At 37.9% G+C, this 21,080-nt stretch overlaps 2 protein-coding genes across 3 annotated transcripts in view; one reads left to right on the plus strand and one right to left on the minus strand.

Moving 5' to 3' along the window:
• The window catches only part of LOC123312794 (protein Tob1), a 42,284-nt gene extending 29,310 nt beyond the window's left edge, over positions 1–12,974 (plus strand). For both annotated transcript variants that reach the window (XM_044897290.1, XM_044897291.1), the window contains 3 exons: positions 4,752–5,043; positions 6,666–7,292; positions 9,085–12,974. In XM_044897290.1, coding sequence (XP_044753225.1) covers positions 4,877–5,043; positions 6,666–7,292; positions 9,085–9,484 — 1,194 coding nt within the window. In that variant the 5' untranslated portion in view covers positions 4,752–4,876 and the 3' untranslated portion in view covers positions 9,485–12,974. The remainder of the gene's footprint in view (positions 1–4,751; positions 5,044–6,665; positions 7,293–9,084) is intronic.
• Positions 12,975–13,700: 726 nt separating this feature from the next.
• On the minus strand, positions 13,701–21,080 carry LOC123313465 (zinc finger protein 184-like). The gene is made up of 4 exons (XM_044898359.1): positions 20,695–21,080; positions 17,296–17,436; positions 16,756–16,981; positions 13,701–16,501 (listed from the first exon to the last, which is right to left on the minus strand). The coding sequence occupies exons 1-4, from the start codon at positions 20,830–20,832 to the stop codon at positions 13,833–13,835; spliced, it is 3,174 nt and encodes a 1,057-aa protein (XP_044754294.1). The 5' UTR covers positions 20,833–21,080; the 3' UTR covers positions 13,701–13,832.

Genomic DNA, 21,080 nt, shown 5'->3' on the forward strand with positions numbered 1-21,080 from the left:
ACATATTAATGAACCAAATGGGCCATGAATTATGAACTAATTGACATAAAATATTTCTAAAAAGCTGGTGTGGTTGTCAAAATTCAAAAAATATGCATTCAACAACAAACCTAAATCTACTAGGCCATTTGATGAGAATGTGAAAAATATCTGTTTTAAAACTAGATGTTAATATCTAGTTTTAAATCAGTTTTTTTAAATTCCTATGACCAGAAGAACTTGAATGTAAAATTTCTAAGATCAAAAACATCAACAACATCATTGATCATTCAAATCGATTATCAACGTCAACACAAATTCCATGAATGGAGAATTTGCCTCTCAAAAATGTGTTAGAACCATGCGATAGTTGTTGAAGCCGTTCATAGCGCAGCCTGTACACAGTCATATCGTTATCGACCTGTGTTGTTTGTGGGATACCATAGAAACTTCTGTACTGCATATCTTGTTTATTTTGGTCACAATTTTCCATCAAATCGTGGTATATTAAATGGTCGGTATCACACAACGAATAAAATCGATATCTTATTTATAATTGACCTATATTCCGTTCTAGAATAACAGCAACGTTAACGTGTATGTTCAATCGAGAGTCAAATATCAAGTCCTGATAATGCAGACCTCAGATTTGACTTTCGAAAAAATAAGATTGCGTTCTACCACAAAAAATATCTGCGATTTCCTCAATCTCGTTTTGGTATATTGATCCCAATAAATAAACTTTGAAACAGTGTTTTAATGGAAAATAACGATCTGTGAGTATATCAGATTCCTTTCCATATAATTTTTCGATGGAGAATAGGGGTTGTGGTCCGAAAACTATAAAAATCAACAATTCAGAACTTCAGGAATGGGGATGTTCAAAACGTATTAACAGAGGGCAAAGCCCTGAGTGTCACCACGCGAAATCCTTGTTTACTCGTAAAGTTGGACGGGCCCCAGTTTCAACAATAACACAAGTGATAATAATTCTTTTTTACGTTCATTTCGTGAATCTATTCCAAAGTGCCTCCCACATTCGATTTAATCCGGTGGATTACACGTGAAAACAGTCCGAATCCCTCTAAATTAAAAATTCCATTATCATATCCCGCAATTGAAATCCGAAATCATCATCCTGCAGGAACCCTACACCCACGCGCTTCCAATAGCTACCGCTGGAAGCCTAGAATGGCGCTGTTAAAACCCCAAATTCATCCCACGTCTTTCTTCAGGATTCGTTTGCGTAGGCGCACCGTTGCCAAACCTCGCTCAACGTGGGTGTGGGACCCTATCCAGGGCCTAAAATATTTTTTCAAGTAGATGCAATGTTATCGACCTTCTCAAGATGTTATTCTGAACTCTGCTGGTGAGGATGCCTTCTCCATAATATCCTGTAGGTATCCATACCTCTGGCAAAATCGAATTTCCTTGTCTGGAACTCTATCCAATCATAAGCTTCCTTGAAAACCTTATACCAAGCCTTCTGGATTTTCACAATTGCTTACGAATGGAAAAACATGCAGACAAGTATCAAAAGGCAGACTCAAGAGAGCTTAGGTATGATTGAATAAAGTTGAATAAATCTGGAAAAGTTCAGCCTAAGGTTATTTGATGCCAGCAATCCGGAACTCTTATAAATTGGCGCCCAACGTGTGTACCATATTTTTACTGAGATCCCAATACCTTTAAGATCTTGCAGTAGTGTCCTAAAGATCCAGCCTTGGAAAATCCCACCAGAGTGTGGGAATTTTTGATTCTTCCTTCCTTTGAAACTTGTAGGTGCATTTTCCTATATCACAGAAAGGCTCTCCTCTTGTGGCAAGTGTATTGGCCTCCTCGTAATATTGAAGATTGTTACTGACACATCGAAGGCCAAATTGAGGAAAAAAACTGGAGCGAATTCTATAATTGTATCGTCATAGGACAAGACTTCTATACATAGAGACTGTAGTAGTTCCAGTGGGTGGTAGTTCTGGCATTCATCACCTGTACGAACAGGCACGAAAATTATCTGACGTGAAAAACCAGCAAAAGTCACACCAGACGACAACGTCGAATGGCTGGAAAAGCAAAAGGATAGCTGGATCGATACACGCAGTCTACTCCAGAGTGTCGTAAATCTGAAAGTAGGTCGCTTTGAAACAGCCAAACTCCAAGCGGATGACATACATTGTTAGGGCCCATTCTTGTTTCGGAAAGCCTGGAACGGTTTGGCCTGATTTTTTTTCACACCCCGAATACAATGGATTTCAGTTTTGATTATACGACAATTAAAAAATGGCAGACGTTATAAAGAGGGTGGCACTTGGTCTAGGTGGATTCAGCGATTGCATTTAACTTAATTTCTTTATATGAGATCCCATTGTGTATGGAATTTCGTTTTATTTTTTCTAGTTCTTGCCTAGATCGAGAAATATGGTATTGAGTCAATAAACTTGATTATGTGACTCATTAATTGAACAAAATCTAAAAGAGAACCATCAGCAGTATACAGGCTGAGTCTTTGACTCGTACAAATATTTTAACAGTAGATTCATGAGGTCAAAAGAATCACTTTTTTTCATACCATTATTTCCGATTCTGCCCTGATAAAAAGATGTAGCCATTTTCAGTTTTCATAATGAGCTATGCCACCCCTGGAAAAACAGAATTATCTTCGAAACAACTAGAAATCTGTGACACTACACATCTGTGGATCTTTTAAACAGGGTTGTATTCAGCCAAAGTACCCAATTTTTTGAATTTCTCAGATACTTTTTAATTTTTGAACACCAAATTACTCAAAAACGACGTATTATACGAGAAAATATGAGGAATACTTTTATTTTTAAAAACGTTCAAATATTCATTAAATATGGTCCAACTTAGTTTCGAAGATTTCCAATTCGGAAAAAATGGCAAAGGAAAGACCTCAAGATTCTACTGTTAAAGACTGTCAAAGACTCAATATGTATAGTATTTTCACTAGCCAGCCAAATGGGTGTGAGTTTCCAAGCTTCATTTTCAAAAATGAAGGAAATCAAACTGGAAACACAAGACCGTTCCTCTGAAATAATGTTGACAGAGTCTTCCATTAAATTTTTGTTTCTGGCTATCATGATATACATTACCAACATGTATAGTACAACCTCGATTTGTGCGAAATGATTTTTTCTGGGCGTATCGAATTTCCTGCTGGGGATTTTTCGATATCCATCAAATTGAGCCTAAACTTTCCGCTGTATGGGCTGCGTACCACTTTATCTGTCCCCACGGAAAAAGCATTATCGAGTTAGTTTACTGAGTTAATGGTTATGATATGTCGGATTACGTTGCATTACAGTTCCAACTAATAAAATAACTTCCTCTTCAATTTAGCGTGTTCAGTTCTCCTTCCACAAGCTGGAACATGCCGTAGAATACACTCGTATACAGGGTGTCCGCCAGAAAAAGTGTGTACATATATGAAACTTGGGAGTACACAGAAAAAAAGAAAAAAATTTCAATCAATTTGAATTTCAATAATAAAATGTGAATGGCAATACAAAGTCAACTATTTTTGAAAAGATATTTATTGATAATTTTATTATTAATATATTATTATTATATTTGTAGCTATCAAATAACAGTTTGAGCCAAGAATTTTTGTGAATATCCAGCTTTGAGCACGGCATAAAGCAGTGGCGGTTCCAGGAGTGATTATGGGGGGGCATAATTTTATATTTGAAACTCTGAGAGGTGGAAAATTATCGTAGATCTAAATATGATACATATTCTTGAAGAGCAACTCTTCTAGTACTAAATCTGAGAATTTCATCCATCACGGCCCAAACAGTCGGTCTTGAGGAAGTTTCAACTGACCCCATCTTTTCAGGAATTTTTCGAAGGTCAACTTTCGAGTGTTTTTTTACCCAGGAAAATAATCGTAGATCTAAATGTGATACATATTCTGAAAGAGCAACTCTTCTAGTAATAAATCTGAGAATTTCATCCATTTCGACGCAACCGTTCGGTCTTGAGAAAGTTTCAACTGACCTCATCTTTTTGGGAATTTTTCGAAGGACAAAGTTCGAGTAGTTTTTCTTCCACGAAAATCATAGTAGATCTAAATGTGATACATATTCTGAAAGAGCAACTCTTATTGTGATAAATTTCAAGATTTCATCCATCTCGGCACAACCGTTCGGTTCTGACGAATTTTTAACTGATATTAAAAAATATTATTAAAACATTGAAGACATATGAACTGGAAAATCGAAGAACGTCGTCCTAGAATTTTTTCTTGACTGAGATCGCTTTATCAACGATCCTTGCAGAAAATATTTGTTTCTATCGTCTCGTTATCTCGAATATCTAGAACAGAAAAATGGGTCATTATTATCAGACGAGCGTTTGATTCAGTGGAGCAAGGTTTTTGATGCTGCCAATTTCCTGTGAATTGATCGAGTTGTTAGTTTATTCGAGTCGACTCGATGATGTGTTCCAACTGGTTATTTCATCTTATTTGGGCTTAGATATACTGGGTGACATCGCAATTGAAGATTGGTGGGTCACCCACTACGTTTCAAAGTATGCGAATAAGAAAAAAACATATTTCTCACACTAAATGGTATATTTTTCAAAGTTGCTCCATGTCACCGATTATCAAAATCTTCTAGAATTCATTATCCTACACAGAGAAATCTTGAAACATTTTCTGAATACGTTGGACCTTCTCCGAACTCCCTTAACCATCTTTCGTTCATTATTGCTCATGAAAACCGAATTTTGATCTTAATTTTTTGTTTCAGATCACGTACCTTAATTTGAGGAATCAGAAACACCTTAGCATCAACTCAAAGAGATAAATGTATTGAAGGTTTTCGAGAAATCTCCATAGAAACGCTTAGAAACCTCGAAAATTCACGTATTCAAGATGCATATAGAAGTACAAGTAGCACTGAATTTCGTAATCTCGTACCTGTATAACAAACTTCCCAGAAGGAGGGTCAACATCTTCGGTGAGGAGTTGGAAAAGGCCCTGAAGGATAAATTTCAGGGGCATTGGTACCCGGAGAAACCCTACAAAGGCTCGGCTTTCAGGTAAGATTTATTGCTTTATGAGGGAGGCTCGGTTTTCGAAAGTTGGAAAGTTAATCTTTGAAGTGTACATTCTTGACTCTTTCAACTAATATATTCCAAATGAGCTCATTGACTGAGTATGGGCAATGAGTATTAAATACTCGAAGGTATGGGATGAGTTGCTAGTTCCCAAAGACAACCTCATATGAAGAATAGAATAGACAAATTCTCCAATTAGATTGAATTGCATTCTTCACTATTTAGGTGAATTTTAAGTTATTTAATTTTTCGATTGATTCATCAAAACAAAATAGGTTCAGCAGTTCATATAGACGGCCACACTTTAATAGAAGAGGGAAGGTGATTCATCAGTGCATAAAAGTAGCATTTTTGGTATATTTTTTATGTTATGCATGTGGCATTTATTTAACGAATATTTGGTTTTGATGGACTAATATTTTAGCCAATCCTCAGCATATGTACCGAAAACCCTTAAGCAGAGATGCAAATCTCTGTAACGTACAAGACTACGATCACGAAAATATTACCAAATTTTTTTAAATGCGACAACCCATTTATCAGAAAGGATACATGTTCGACCCCATGTGTTATTTCCACCAATCATTTGTTTGCGAAGAAGGAATCACAACCTGTATTTTACCGCAGCATCGGTGAAAACTATCTATTATTCTATTATATTGTTGGTTTTCTTTTTCTATTGCTCATTTGCAGTAGTAATGGTTTCAAACAGACTGATTTACAATATCTACGGAACCATTCATTCTCGGTAAACTTGACCATAAGGATTTAGGTTTTTCCAGTGTTGAACAGGTTTTTCTACATTTTTTTAAATTTTGACTGAGTTCGTTGAAGCCAGGCACTCGATTTATACAGAGTGAATCTTTGACTCGTACAAATATTTTAACAGTAGATTCTTGAGATCAAAAGAAACACTTTTTTCCTTTACAATTTTTTCCGAATCAGCTCGGTTTGAAAGATACAGGGTGTTTTCGAACACAAGATATCACCCACGTCTTCCAGTTTTCTCATTATGACTATTACGTACCAGAAAATACCAAGAAATCAAAGAACCCAACTCTTGAAACTAATTTGGACGCTATCTAAAGAATAACGTTTTGTAAAATAAGGGTGTTCTTCATATTTTCTCCTAAAATGCGTCGTTTTCGAGTAATTTAATGTTCAATAACTAAAAAGTATCTGTGAATCTTGAAAAATTGGGTACTTTGGCTGAATACAACTCTGTTTGAAAGATCCACAGATGTTTAGTGTCACAGATTTAGTTAGTTATTCTGAAGTTAGTTATGTTTTTCCATGGGTGGCACAGCTCATTGTGAAAACTTAAAATGGCTATATCTTTTTATCAGGACCGAAAAGGAAACGATGGTAGAGGAAAAAAGACCTCAAGAATCTAATTGTTCAAATATTTTTTCGAGTCAAAGACTCACCCTGTATAGTCGTGTATTATCTTGTTGGAAATATTTGTTTCTTGAGGTTGGATTTTTCTCAAATTTTGATCGATTACTAACTTAACCTTAAGGTGAACCTGTTGCAATAAATTCATTACTACCGGGTGTTTTGTTATGCCATCTAGTACCTATATTTAGATGTGTTATCTCTTCCAGATGCTTGAAGACCGGAGATCCGATCGACAAAGTCCTGGAACGGGCAGCCAAAGAGAGCGGAGTTCCCATCCAAGACATCCTGGAAAACCTCCCTCAAGAGTTAGCGGTGTGGGTGGACCCGGGCGAGGTCAGCTACAGGATCGGCGAGAAGGGCGCCGTCAAGGTCCTCTTCAGCGACAAGTCAGATCCCCAAGACGAGCACTCGGCCGATCGCGAGGTCACCAAGACCTTCAATCCAGAAGCCCAGTGCTTCAGGCCTATCGAGTCCGTCAGTTGCAGCCTGGTCAACCTCAGTCTCTCGCCCAAGAGCATAACGCCCTACTGCGGCACCAACGTGCATCCTCCAGCCCAGATGCCGGTCTCGGTGCCCGTTTCAAACCCTGTGCAGAACGTGGCACCAGCTCAGAACAACCTGACGCTCACCCTTGCCAACCCCGGCAACCATCTGTCGACGTCATCTGCCGCCCCTTCGCCTACGTCTGCAGGGAACTCTTATAAGGGCAGCCCTTCGCCAGTGACAGCTTTCATACCGCGAAGCACCGCTCCGTTGACCTTCACCACAGCCACGTTTGCTCAGACCAAATTCGGCAGTACGAAATTGAAGACTAGCAGCAAGAGGGCCAATAGGTGGGTCTACAACTTTCAATCTGTTTACTGAGAATAGTCTGAAGGGTGCAAGTTACTTTACAGGTTTGGTGAGTATGAAACCACTTGAATATCTTCAAAATGGAAAGGACTCTGCGTATTGGGGGTACAAATTACTTTGGTCTGTTGTTTATGGTCAAAAATGCATTTATTTCAGAGCAAAATTAATGAACACCATGACCTGATCATTCAAGGTATTCCCCATCTCTGGCTTCTACTTTTTTTTCCAACTCTCAGGCAACTTTCGAGTTCCATCTCAATAAAGTGCCTCGCCTTCTGAGGCGATCCAAGTTGGGAGTTTCATGACTATCCTCCCCTTGAAGATATTTACTTGGTTCCATACTTTTCCCCTGCTCTGTATTAGCATGAGCAGATATACGAGGATGTATTGATATCTAGTTAGCCTAGACCATTTCCCTGCATAAAAAAATATTGCATACCATAGAAACGAACAGTAACTCATTAGAAGTGTCAGTGTGAAGTTTGAGGTCAAAAAAGTAAACCAGAGTTACGCAATGAATTAAAAGAAAGAAAATGTCCACCGAAATTGTGAAAATCGAAAAATTTTAGTATCGACCCATCATCAAGTATTGTATTTAAAAAGGTTAAGAGGTAAGCAGATTTACGAAGATATGCTTAATACCCTTGGTGATCAATGTCCTTCGTATGCGACCGTGAAAATTTGGACTGCAAGCTTCAAAAGAGGTAAATTTTCCATTGAGGATGATGACCGATCGGGAAGGCCAGTTTCTGTGTCAGTCCCCGAAAATATCGATGCAGTTCATGACATGATTTTATCAGACCTTCAAATTGAGCTAAAACGAATATCTGAAGCACTGATTATTTCATACGAACGCGTTCATCATTTAGTTCACGTCAATTTGGAAATGAGAAAAATTGCTGCAAAATGGATCCCCAAATGTTTGAATGTTGACCAAAAGCGTGCAAGGGTAGAATCATCGCGTTCGATCTGTGCTCGATTTGAAAACGATGTAGACTTCTTAAACCGAATTGTTACTATGGATGAGACTCGAGTACATTTCTACGATCCAGAAACAAAGCAACAATCGATGGAATTGCGACACTCTGGTTCTCCAAGACCTAAGAAGTTTCGTGTCCAAAAATCTGCTGGAAAAGTTCTTGCTTCAGTTTTTTGGAATTGCCATGGAGTAGTCATGATTGTTTTTTTGAATAAGGGTAAAACCATAGATTAATAAAAAAAAACTATGGGTAAAACAATCACCGGAGATTACTGTTCGACATTACCGATCACTCTAAGGAATAAAATTAAAGAGAAAAGACACGGAAAGCTATCCAGAGGTGTTTTGTTTTTGCCGCACAACGCCCCTGCACAAAAATCTCATGTTGCCATGCAAAAAATTCGTGATTTAGGGTTTGAATTACTAGAACACCCCCCTTATTCACCAGATTTGGCTCCATCCGACTATTATCTCTTTCCTCAACTGAAAAAGAGTTTAAATGGTCGTAAATTTTCTTCCAACGAGGAGGTAATAAAAGCAGTGGAGGTCTAGTTTGCAGAGCAAGAAGAAACATTTTTTTTAAAGGTCTATAGATGTTGCAGGTTCGCTGTAATGAATGTATCCAATTAAGAGGAGAATATGTTGAGTAATAAAATACATATTTTGATATTGAAATTTTGTTTGGTTCTATAGTAGGCTAAGAATTTTTCAATATATCCTCGTAATTCAGTCCTTCCCTCATCTGATCTCTTGTAATCTAACCAACAACCCCCTAACAGAAATTTCTTCCGCAGGATGTCCCCGACAGAGTTCTCCAACTACATCAAGCAGCGCGCCGCCATGCAGCAGCAAGTCCATCAGCCGCCCCAGCAGCATCACTCTCCAAACGGCCGAGCACTATCTCCCGACACCTCCAACTACTACTTCCCCCACGGGCCCTACGGTCCCAACCAGTTCTCTCACCGTTCTATGATTGAGTCTTCCAACCAATTCCTCAGCCCCGATCTTTACCCGAGCAAGCTGCCGTTCGAGCACTCTTCAACAGTCGGCCCTTACTTTCCGGCCAACAATGCTTCGGGAGCGGTAGCACCACCCTCGGGGCCTACCACCCCTCAGGACAACGGAAAGTTGATGGACAACAGTTGGCCGTACCCGAACGCTGGTCAATACCAGCATTTGTTGGTAGCAAACTGAGGTTAGAGTCGAGTTGCATCTGTGGTTGGTAGCTTTTTGGTTGTATAAACTTGGAATGAGGTTGGGAGGAGGTAGGCTGTAGATGTCTGAGGAGATATAAGAGCGTCACTTAGTGTGTAGCATCGAATAAATCCATTGAATCTGTTAGATAAAGGAAAATGAGATTGTAGCCAATTGTAGCCCAAACAGCACATTGCCCAAGACAGGAGATTAGTTCATAAAAAAGACCAAAGTACCATCAGGATTTCTCTGATATTTACCTGCAGGTCAGAGTCAAAGTGTATGTTGCTGTTTGGGGTATTGCTCGATACCTACCTCCACTCCATCATCATTCCAATTATATATGAGTAAAAAGTTGGTTGCAGAGACCGCAATTTTTCTAGTTCCTAGCATTAAATATGAATATTTCATAGGAAGACAGAAATTCGAACAGTAGAGAAAGATTGTTGTCTCGGACATCGAAGTGATAAACTTTCGACGTTTTTATATATTATAAAACGAGAAATCTTGCTTGATAATATAGTTTTTTTTTATGAAAATCGTAGTGATAGTAAAAGATTAGATGTTTCTTACTTTATAAACTGGTGTTTACAGTATTCTTGTAGAATAGAGTGTTTTCTAAATTTTTTTATATGTATGTATTTTTTATTTTTGTATAAAAGGCTCAAGCTGACATCTAGTCTCAAACATAAAATAAAGAGTTAAGTTGGCATATCATCGGATACAGCTGAGAAAAAGTTTGTATTCGTGTAAGGCAGATATTATATTATATGGTCTCTTTCACTTGTTATTAAGAATGTGAAAATGTTTCGAAACCAAACGCAATAATGTGATCTGTTATAACTGTGTACTGAATTTGTGATATGTGTTATAAGGCATAGTTAAGTGTGCTCCCTCAATGTAAATTTATCACTTAATTTGAGGTTTTTTATTTGAACGTAACTGGTGATTGGGGCTTGCTTCAGGGTCAAATAACACAAGCCAGTTTTTCAGATTGATCTAGGGGAAACCTAAGTCTATAATTCAACTAAATGTATGAAAGAATGAAAGAACAGTCTGAAAAAAGATGGCGCGGCTCACAATTCAATCCGAATCCTGAATGTTTTTCTGTCTGCATGATGAAATTAAATTCCATTCAGTATTTCATGTAACTCGAACCTTGGTCTTCGACGCTTCCTTGTTTCTGTTTAATTTCGAGTGATATCGTTCGATAAGTTAACTCCACTATAGATTCTAATTTTGTTATTTTCACAATATATTTTCATTTGTATAGAACTGTTGAATTTGATATAATATATATTTTGTTACGAGCATATAACATGAGTTTAATTGAATTAGTTTGTCTACGTACCTGACATTGTCGATATCAATCTTACTTTCATTGAAATACCTTATCTTCAACGAAGAAAAATCAAATTTTTCATGTTTGATGTGATGTTAACCATTCAGCCACTTTGAATGTTAACCAATAACCTATTTAAATAATAAACAGACTTGGGAAGATGGATACAAAGGTAGGTATTCCATCATGGAAAAATCCTCAAATTAATATAAATTCTTTCATTAATTTCACTTATTTGACCTTTTTCTTCACCAAGTCTGTTGCAAAGAATGTAGTAACTTTTAACTCAATATTTTTTCAACAGAAATTAAGATAGTAAGTAACCATTTTGTATTATCAGCTTTCCATAAAAACTGTGTAGGTGATGTTGAATCTCTTAGGAACGAGAAGCTGAACCCTTGATTCAATTCTTTCTGAGATACTTGAACGCAGGGTGCTTACAGCCCTGATTTTCAAATATCATTCCACCTGATTGCTAAAAAATAACTTTGTCGCGATAGGTCACCAGAAAAATTATATTGTATCTTCCAATTTTAACGCAGAGTCAAAACAAATTTATTTTTTAGCGTAGATGTTTCATTTCGAAATTGATTGTCGATGCTTTATTATTCAGAAATTTGGAGTTGAGACAGTGTGATAGTAACTGAAAAAAAAACGACTTAACTAAAGTAGAAAATGATCAATGGTAAAAATAAAACATAGGCAATCTGTATATATAAACTCTTCAACGTATCAACTTACCTACTGGGGTATAGTTTATTTTATTACTACCTTTTTGAAGAACGAAACTATTTTAGCACAATTGATTATAGGAATATCAGGAAAATCTGAGAGGTTAACTGGATCAAATATCGAGAGCTCTCGGGAAAATCAATACAAACCTTATTTAACCCTACAAGACATCACAATGTGAAAAAAATTAAATCGTTGTATTGGGAAGGGGCTGACGGTGTTTGACCAGTTTGTTCCGGGATGTATATGTAGTTAGATTACCCCTGCCCAAGTGATATATAATATTTTTTTAAGCTTCAGAAGTAATCCTTAGAAAAAGTTGAAAACGGGATAAGTTTGCCTTCGTAAAGGTGGATTGGATACTTGTAATTGTCAACGGTGTATGTGTTACCTGTGACTTCAACTAAGGCCGTAGGCATAAGGGGCCGAATGTCCATTCAAGACCTAATCCAATTTTGATACAACCTCAAACTCGCTCCATATCAAAGTTGTGTTCGCATTAAAAAAAAAATCTATAAAACTGTGTGGAATAAGCTAGAGTGTACATTCGTTACCTAATATACTTCAGAGCCTTCAGTTGCACGCTACACAATGTACATGATTAAAAATACTTATAGATTACTCAATTATTTTATATACTTGCTTGTAACTAATGGCATTTTAAGATCTGTATATATTGGAATATATTATAACTACATTTGTTGTTCGATTATGTGTAGGAACATCTAATAATCACGTAGGATGGTTCGATTTCTTCAGAATGGAAAGTGGTCATAAATTGATCGATTTTGAGTTTGGGACCTTTCTGAAAAGCGCAATCAGTTACCTATATCTAAAGCGATTAAATAAATTGTAAAAAATCAAAGTGATAAGTATATTTCATTCGATAGTTGATGGTAGTAGTGTTGATTTCAAATGAGAAGGACAAATAAGGGATGATCTTAGTGTGAAAATTTAGAACATAGTTCACCGTAGTCAAATTAGGAAATGGTTGAGGTTATAGGAATAGTAGGAAATTTATGACCACAATAAATGAGAAAAATACAATATTTTCTGTAGGGACTAAGTCAAGCCCAAAACAATGTGATGGCTCTTTTTTACTAATCTTGTAGAACTATAGAGATCTTGCTCTGGGATCGATTCAGTGCATCCTAGACAGGCCTATTCTAATAAAAATGAGTGTTTGTCACTAATTAATGCGTGTTAGTTTGTTTTACAATCTCTATTCAGATTATTGATTCAGATTTAAATCATTGTGACTAAGTCGTAGTTATCTATTTATATTTATTAGAATAAGTATAGTGAGAAAGGATTTTTCCATCCCGTTGTAAAATAATTACTATGTGTATAATAGTCTATAATTTTTCATATTGTTGTACGATTTTTAAGTTTATATTAAAATGTTTGTGCATTAAATTGTCTTACTTTCGGCTAACCCTAACCGAACCAACAGATTAAATAAAGGTCTTTCTGATGACTGATATGAAAGTCTTTGACTTGTGCGAATATTTTGACAGTAGTTTCTTGAGGTCAAAAGAAACACTCTTTTCCTTTACCATTTTTCCGATTCAGCCCTGATATGTGTCACGTTTAGATCTAGGAAGATTTTTCCCGTTGATTCAAGTGTCGAAAGTTGACCTTCGAAAAATTCCTGAAAATAAGGAATCAGTTCAAAAAACGTCAAGACCGAACGTTTGCACCGAGAGTTGCTCTTTAAGAATATGTATCACATTCAAATATACACGATGATTTCCCTGGAAGTTACCAAACTCGAAGTTAACTTTCGAAAAATTCCGAAAAAGATGGGGGTCAGTTAAAACTTCCTCAAGACCGAACGGTTTTGCAGAGATGGATGAAATTCTCAGATTTATTACTAGAAGAGTTGTTCTTCTAGATTATCTATCACATATAGACCTACGATGATTTTTATGGGAGAAACGCTTGTCCCTAGTACTTCCCTATCCCATTCCTGATGCTTTTTCACAAAAAATTGCCACCCACCGTGAGACCCCCCTGTATACTTGAATTCATACAGATATTTTAACGATTTTTCGACTGTTCTCACTTTGAGGGGCAAAACCCTTAATTAATGCCTCTCAGGACAATCAAAATACGAAACATTTTGATAATTCATACACCAAGTTTATAATTTTTTTGTTTTTTATTATATATAAGTATTATATATAAATTAATACAATGCCATATACTACACATTTTCATATAAAAAATAAAAACTTAATTCATTTGGTTTTCCTACAAAACTATGCGACTAGCTCAGAAAGGATGAGCTGTTATGGTGTGGGTTCTCAAATCCTTTGGTACATTGAAACCCATGCTGCAGATAGAGCAAAAATACAGGGGTTTAGAGGTTCCAACAACGACTTTCTGTTTCTCATGTACTTTCACGTGGTTCGTAAGCGACGCCTGCTTATCGAATATTCTCCCGCAATGCGGACACTTGAACTCCTGCGGGTAGGTCGGATGGCTGATTTTGATGTGAGCCTGCAACGTCTCTCCCTTGCTGAACGATGCAGGACACAACTGACAACCGAAGCTTACCTTCTGCTTCTTCTGGTTCTCCACGATCTCGTGGAGTTTCATGTGATTCTCGTATTCCGTCTGGGTTCCGAAGTCTTGGTCACACGGTTCGCAACGTGGGTTCAACAAGGCGGCTGCATTTCCGTGTTTTTCGATTGTGTGTATCCTGAGGGCTATATCGTTTGGCAGCTCTTGACCGCACACGTTGCATTCGAACTCTGCCCGTCTAGGTTTCACCGCTTGTTTCTTTGGTTGAGTGTTCAATGGTCCCTCATTACTTGTTCTTTTGTGCCAACCTTGATGCGCGTACATCGCCGGCTGAGACGAAAAGCTCTTATTGCATATTTTGCAATTGAATCCCTTGTTGGCATTGTTGACCACCTTGGGAGATTTTGAAGGTACTGGTACTACAGAGTGAGCTTGGATCATGTGCGCGTCCAAATCCTCCATTTTATCAAAACCGATTTTACAATACTTGCAATATGTAACGAAAGATATTTCACTGTTAGACGGACCAGCCTCTTGCGAATGGTGTTTAGATTTGTGCTGAATCAGAGCCGTCTTATTCGAGAAAGTCTGCACGCATACGTCACAAGTGAAAATATATGGTCCGTGATTGAAGTCTTCCTCCAACTCCGGCATATCATCGTGTTCTTCGTCTATGTGAGAATTCAGAGCGTCGTTGTTGGCGAAGGTTATGTCGCATCTATCGCAGTGGAATTTTTTCGGAGATTTCGATGTTCTACCAGTCGTCAGGTTTATACCGTGTAGCTTCATGTGCATTTTCAAGTTGTACCTACTTGAGAATACTTTGAAACACCTTTTGCACGTGTGGTAGTCTTCTCCCTCTTGGTTCCCGGATTTTCTAGATTTAGGCCTGTCAACAGGTGAAGCCGGTCTGGATATTCTCGCAGTTTCCGCCCGTAGCCTTCTATGCATAGCCTTGTGACTTGCGAAGGCCGACCCACTGGTTACCACCTTATCGCACTCATCGCACTGTCTCGGATACGCACTATTCGAAATTTGCCTATCGGCGTGTAATTTTAGATTATGATCGCTGTACTCCCCGTAGGACGCAAAATGTTTGTTGCAAGTCGAACACGAGTATTTCGATAATTCCAAAGGTACACCCTCGTCATCCAGATCTTCGTGGCTCAACTTATGGCTTTCCAAGTCCTCGAAATTCTCGCAAAGGATGTTGCAAACATCGCAGATTGGAAGCTCCGGATTCGGACTCAGCATCGTGCTCTTGTAGGAATCTGTTTTCGAGTCCCTGTATACTTTGAGATTCAAGTGAACGCCTCTGTGTTGCTCCAGTTCAGTTTTGAACAGGAATACTTTGTCGCATTCGGTACATTTGATTTTCTCGTGGGCTTCCTTGTGTGCTTCCCAGTCTACCGCGTTGTACATGATTTGGCAATCAGGGCATCTGTAATAAGAGTTTTCAAGGGCATCAGGGTCGGGTTTCTCTTGCTTGACTTCGTCTTGGTGGGTACGGAAGTGTCTCAGCATATTAGCTTGGCAAGAGTACACTTTGTCACATTGTGGGCACTTGGTCGGTACGTTCCTGCTACTCCTGGAATATTTGGGACTTGGAACTTGGTCTTCATTGTCGTGATCCGCTGTTGGGGCTCTGCCGTAAGTGGAACTCCTCCTCTTTCCCAAAATTTCCTTGTTTTCCCTAGGCTCGACCTTATGGAACGTTCTTTTTTTATAGTTGTCCTCCTGGAGAAGTGAGAACCCTTCAGAGTTATCGTGTTGGTGTTGAGCGTGGTTGATGAATTCCTTCAAGGTTCTCACGGCGATGTTACATATGTCGCAGTAGTACTCCACCATGCAAGAGACGTATATGTGGTCCTTGTAGTCCTCCATCGAGTCGAACGTTTGTGTGCAAGTGCAGGAATATGGAGCTATCTCATTACAATGTTCTTCGTCGACGTGCTTGCAGAAGTCCTCGTGGAAAGCGAAAATAAACCTGCAGTTGATGCATCTGTAGTTTTGGTAAATTCTCGTCTTCAGATTACTCCTCTTCTTCAGATTTGACAGCTTCACCAGCGTGTCGAGATTCTTGTTGGGGCATTTGTGGATGTGTTTACCGCTGGATGACCTGTCAGTGAACGTAATCATGCAGTTGTAACAGGTGAAAACTGGGAACCAAATTTTCACGGATCTCAAGTGGGACAACAGTCCCTTCAAGTTTGGATGGGTGGCCATGTGACAAGCGCATTTAAGCGAACGGTACATATCAACCATAGCCTTGCACTTTTCTATGTAACTGCTTTCTAATGGCGACAGATTTTCCATTTCGATAGGGGTTGCATCGCTCTTGATCAGTTTTAGCCCAGCAGCGAATATTATCTTCTCAGAATGACTGTGTTCCGAGAATCTTCTTTCTGCAAGCGCAACTGCAGAAGAAGAAAGCACATATTAATAAAATCTCACAGCAAAAAGTACAATACTTATTCATTTTGAATGAAAATAAAGGGTGACTCTGACTTGTAATTTTGTAGCATTCTCTATGTCATGATCTTCAAAAACTATATCAAAAAGATTTGGTGGTCAGGCTCGTAATAGCTTTTTTCAAAACATCACAATTTTTCAACAGGGTCGAATTCGAAAAATGAAAATTATCATCAGTTATGTGGAGTTATGTTCTCACCTGGTGCTCCTGTTTCCTGTGCTTCTTTCTCGTGTTCAGCGACTTCAACCCTGGCAGCTTCACCAACATCTTCGGAATGTTCAGAAGTACCATTAGTCATTGATGCATCGTAATGCTCGAAATCGACGGGTTCCGTTTTAACTGTGATATTGTCGGTCAATATTTCTATATCGTCGTCGTCAGCAGGGGTGTCATCCTCGATAACCTCCTCTTTCACTTGGACCGTCTGCAGAATTCGAAAAATAATCCTTATTATTGTTATCGCAATAATTTTATAAGATATCGTACGCTATAGATGCATAAATTCAAACAAGTTGTGGAATAAGGCATGTTATACACGCTCAGATTCATCTCTCAATGAGAACCTAACATGTATGGTCCGCTTTAAATCACTATTGGGGGTTATTTATTGAAATGGAATCAAATTTTTGGGGCAAGTGTGATCTTTATGAGTTCAAATATAGTTTTAAGCCGTATTGTCCCCTTTGGAATGTGGAAACCATTTTTTTTTTCGAATAATATAAAATGAAATCAACCTACCGACACTTCTGCGCCATCCTTCGCCCAAGATTCAAGTGTGGTCTGGTTCCTTTGGCAATTCTTCTTGAATTCGCACCAGTCGTTGACTCTTTGGGAGCAATCCTCACATACCAGTTTGGATAACGCATCATTTTGTTTGATCTGCAAAAAATTGAATTGGGTTACTTGATGAATTACAATACATGCAAATTTAGCATTATCACAAGCGCTTTATGGAAAATACTAAGAAATCCGATGAAATCAAAGAAGTACATTATTTTCTCCTAAACAGGGCCAGATATTTGAAATTTTGGTATGAAAATATAGGTTTTCGAACACGCTGAATCTATTGCGAGCAATTTCGAAAGCCTATCTCTTTTTGTTTAGATTTTCATCTTGGAAATGGCATTTTTCAAAAATTGCAATTTTCAATCTGCGATATCTCCTGTTATATTCATCTGATCCAATTGGGATTTTCGGTTATATAATCAGCCTTGCCTGGGCTTCCACCCTAGCACAAAAACTCGATTTCGAAAATCTCGATTTTTTGGGTCAAAAATGAGCAAGGGGTTAGACCCCCCTAAAATGACATATTTGCTACTCTGAAACAAGAAGAATTCATTATTTTCATTAGTCCAAAAAAGTATTTAATTTCATCCTGAATACCAACGAAGAATTCATAAATATGTGTTCACGAATGCAATCTGTTAAAAAATCATCCAAAATAAACCAAACATGATCCATCTGGTGCAGTTCTCGTCGAAAACAAGAATATTTCATTCTTAATTTCTGATATATCCGACCTTGGATGGCTCCTACTTATATTTCTTGATATTGTGACACCTCCAATATACGGAGATGAACATTCTACTTTGCGTGAAATACTTCAATCCTGTATTCTTCCTTCTCAAGAGTGAAGAATAACAGTTAGAAGGAAATAAATTTGTTTCACTTTTCATAATGAGCGTATAGTACCTAGAATTTCTAGAAGTCTCAATCCTGAAAGGATTGAGGATAAATCGTTGAGGGATACATGTAAAATTTTAAAATTTTCACACATATTTAAATCTTGAGAATATTCAAAACTCTGCAATTGTGGAGAAACGTCAACATTTCTTGATTTGAGCGACAGAGTTGCATTTCAACGTCCCATCTCCAATTACTATCTCTACAAAGCGATAATACTACAACATGGGAATTTCATAGATTAGTCAAGTGATCAGTAGCGTAGAAACGATTTTACGGTTTCAACAACTCAACAGGTCATTAAGATCGCTCGGGATAGGTAGGTATACAGGATGTAAATGAATAGTTGAGAAAAAATTTACAGGGTGATTCCTCCTTAAAATGGCACTTGAAAAGCAAATTTTAATTTTTTTCTTAGAACCCAGAAAACTGACAAAAATTGAGGTGGTATTCCCCTATAAATGCAAGGGGTGAAATCTAAAAAAACAATTTCTTCTGTTTACATTGATATGAATTGTTTTTTTTCAAACTTTTTTTCTTGGATTCTACATTATACTTGATTGAAGATGATTTGGTCATTGATGCGGTGATTGTAAACTCCTCAATTCTACATGAAAATTTGCATAATAATAAAAATTAATCTATTGAGAGCATTACTCCATATAATAGATTTTTATTTTTTGGGTTACCCTGAAAGCAAATTTACTGTAATGTTTTTCTCAACGAACTGTCTACCCGGTACATTCTTCCTATTTACCTGCTCCAAAATGATTCATAATCACCCCTAAGGAAAAAGTCATATTGTAAACAGGTAGTCCGCCTTACTAATTGGCCACTATTTGTACAAAGATTGTTGCAATCAAATATAACGACCTCTTAATTACAACAAAAAATAAGTCTTGATTTCTTGAGTAGTCATTACATTTTCAACAAAAGAGTAAATAAAGCATTACCGACACCTAAGAACCTATTTGGGAATTGGTCAATTAGTTTGAAGAACTGAGTGGAAATACTAAATGAGGGTTTGTAATATTTTGGAGTTTTTTTTGTAGGTCTATAATAATTTCGATAAGGCTAAATGATTCATCTGACTGAGAAAAATAGGTCCGAATACAAATCTACGCCACTGATTACCTTCAATAAATGCATCATTTATGTACCTAGAATACAAACAATAAATTTGAAAAGAGATTCGAATACCAAATTTGTCTATCGTATTTTGACTCCGACTGTCAACTAAAAAATTCAAATTTTCGAGAGTCAAAAAACTTATTTTACCGACTGACTCAACTTATGGTGAAATTTTTCTTGTTAACAATGCGTATTGGGGAAGGAAAGATTCTTCATTTGTTTTTTTGATAACATGATTTGAAACATAATCTCCGTGTGCTCACCTACTTGAGGGTGACTAAAACACTGACCCAAATTTGACGTAGAAATGCAGCGTCATGAACTCTGGTTAAAAATTCAAAGTTCCTTTTAAGACCTAAAAAACCCGATGAAAATCTTACTATTACTTCATAGATTCAAATCTTACGCCATTATCTGAGCTAAGGATTACATGAAGCCGATCTAGAAGAATTTAGGCTTGTTGAGAGCCTGATTGGTCTAAAACCTAGCCTTAAATAAAAAAACAGGGTTCTATGGCTTCATCAAGCAACTGCCTTCTACGACCGCCTCCACCATTTCAGCCATAATTCGCCTTTATAGTATCTGAAAATCTTCTCGAACCACCAAAGAATCTCAACATGTTACCCTAAGAACGACTGGCTCACAATAAAAAATGCAGCTAGCAGCTAATGACTCATCTGATAAGTCTCGATAAAAAGGAGCTATAGCCTCCTTTCGCCATGGACGCTACCATTGGTACGCCCATGGTGAGGCCTCAAGTACGACAGGCTACCTGATGTAACATTTAAACCTTCGTTCTCAAACTAGAATAGCTGGCAATAGCACGAAACCCGCAAATACCAGAAAAAGATATTGACTTTTGATAACTCCTTTGAATTCGAGAGTTTCGAGAGATAAAGATCTGACGAGTTACTTCAGAAAACAAGATGGCAGTACGGCTTGCAACGCCAGTAGTAGATGTAGACCTCATGGCCTACCTCAACACCTGAAAAACCAAACAAAACCCTGATGCAACACCTACAAAATAGCCAAGTTAGAGCTGAATCTAAGTAGGTTATTACTGCGTTTGAAAACAATCGAACGAGCAGCTGTGTACACCTTGAAAGGCCTCCATATTCTGCTGACTTCACCAGGCATAGGCATCCACCCATATCCGAACGCTAGTCGTCGATAAGGTCGAGAATACGTAATAAACCAACACAAACATGGACTCATGAACCTACTACGACTCATCCACAGTGATCAATGACTGTGGGAGCAATTCCAACGAGAATGGGGCTACAATTCAGGTTGCAAGAGGAAATAATGTGAATTGTTACTTACATCAATCGATAGGAAAGCCAGTATCCGCTCTCTCAACACAACGCCTCTGTCTGATTCCTCGCACTTGAGTGTCTCTTTATTTTCAGACAAGCAAAGCCTGCAACAGCGAGCGTAAATACCCATTTCAGTCTGCGACATAATCACCAGAACGCCACAGTTTCAACTACACTATATTCACAAATGTTTCCAACACTGAAATCAAGTGAACCCGCGTGAAAACTAACAACGTGCTGCTTGAAGCGGGAGCATTTCTTGGGACTGAACAGCCATGTCAGACCACTGCGATTGATAGAACAAACGGCTGTGCTGTGGCAGCTCCCCTCCCATCCAACCCAGGATGAAAGAAAGTACGTTGCGATAGCCAACTTGCCTGCCTGCTCGTTCGA

Source organism: Coccinella septempunctata, chromosome 5 (assembly GCF_907165205.1).
Source record: "Coccinella septempunctata chromosome 5, icCocSept1.1, whole genome shotgun sequence".
Taxonomy (NCBI): Eukaryota; Metazoa; Arthropoda; class Insecta; order Coleoptera; family Coccinellidae; genus Coccinella; species Coccinella septempunctata.

Coding starts and splice junctions, on each gene's coding strand:
- LOC123313465 (XM_044898359.1), bottom strand. CDS start 20,832: ATGTCGCAGACTGAAATGGGTATTTACGCTCGCTGTTGCAGGCTTTGC. Junction 17,437..20,694: donor TGGCTTTCCTATCGATTGAT/GTAAGTAACAAT, acceptor AATTTTTTGCAG/ATCAAACAAAATGATGCGTT. Junction 16,502..16,755: donor ACAGGAAACAGGAGCACCAG/GTGAGAACATAA, acceptor CTTCTTCTGCAG/TTGCGCTTGCAGAAAGAAGA.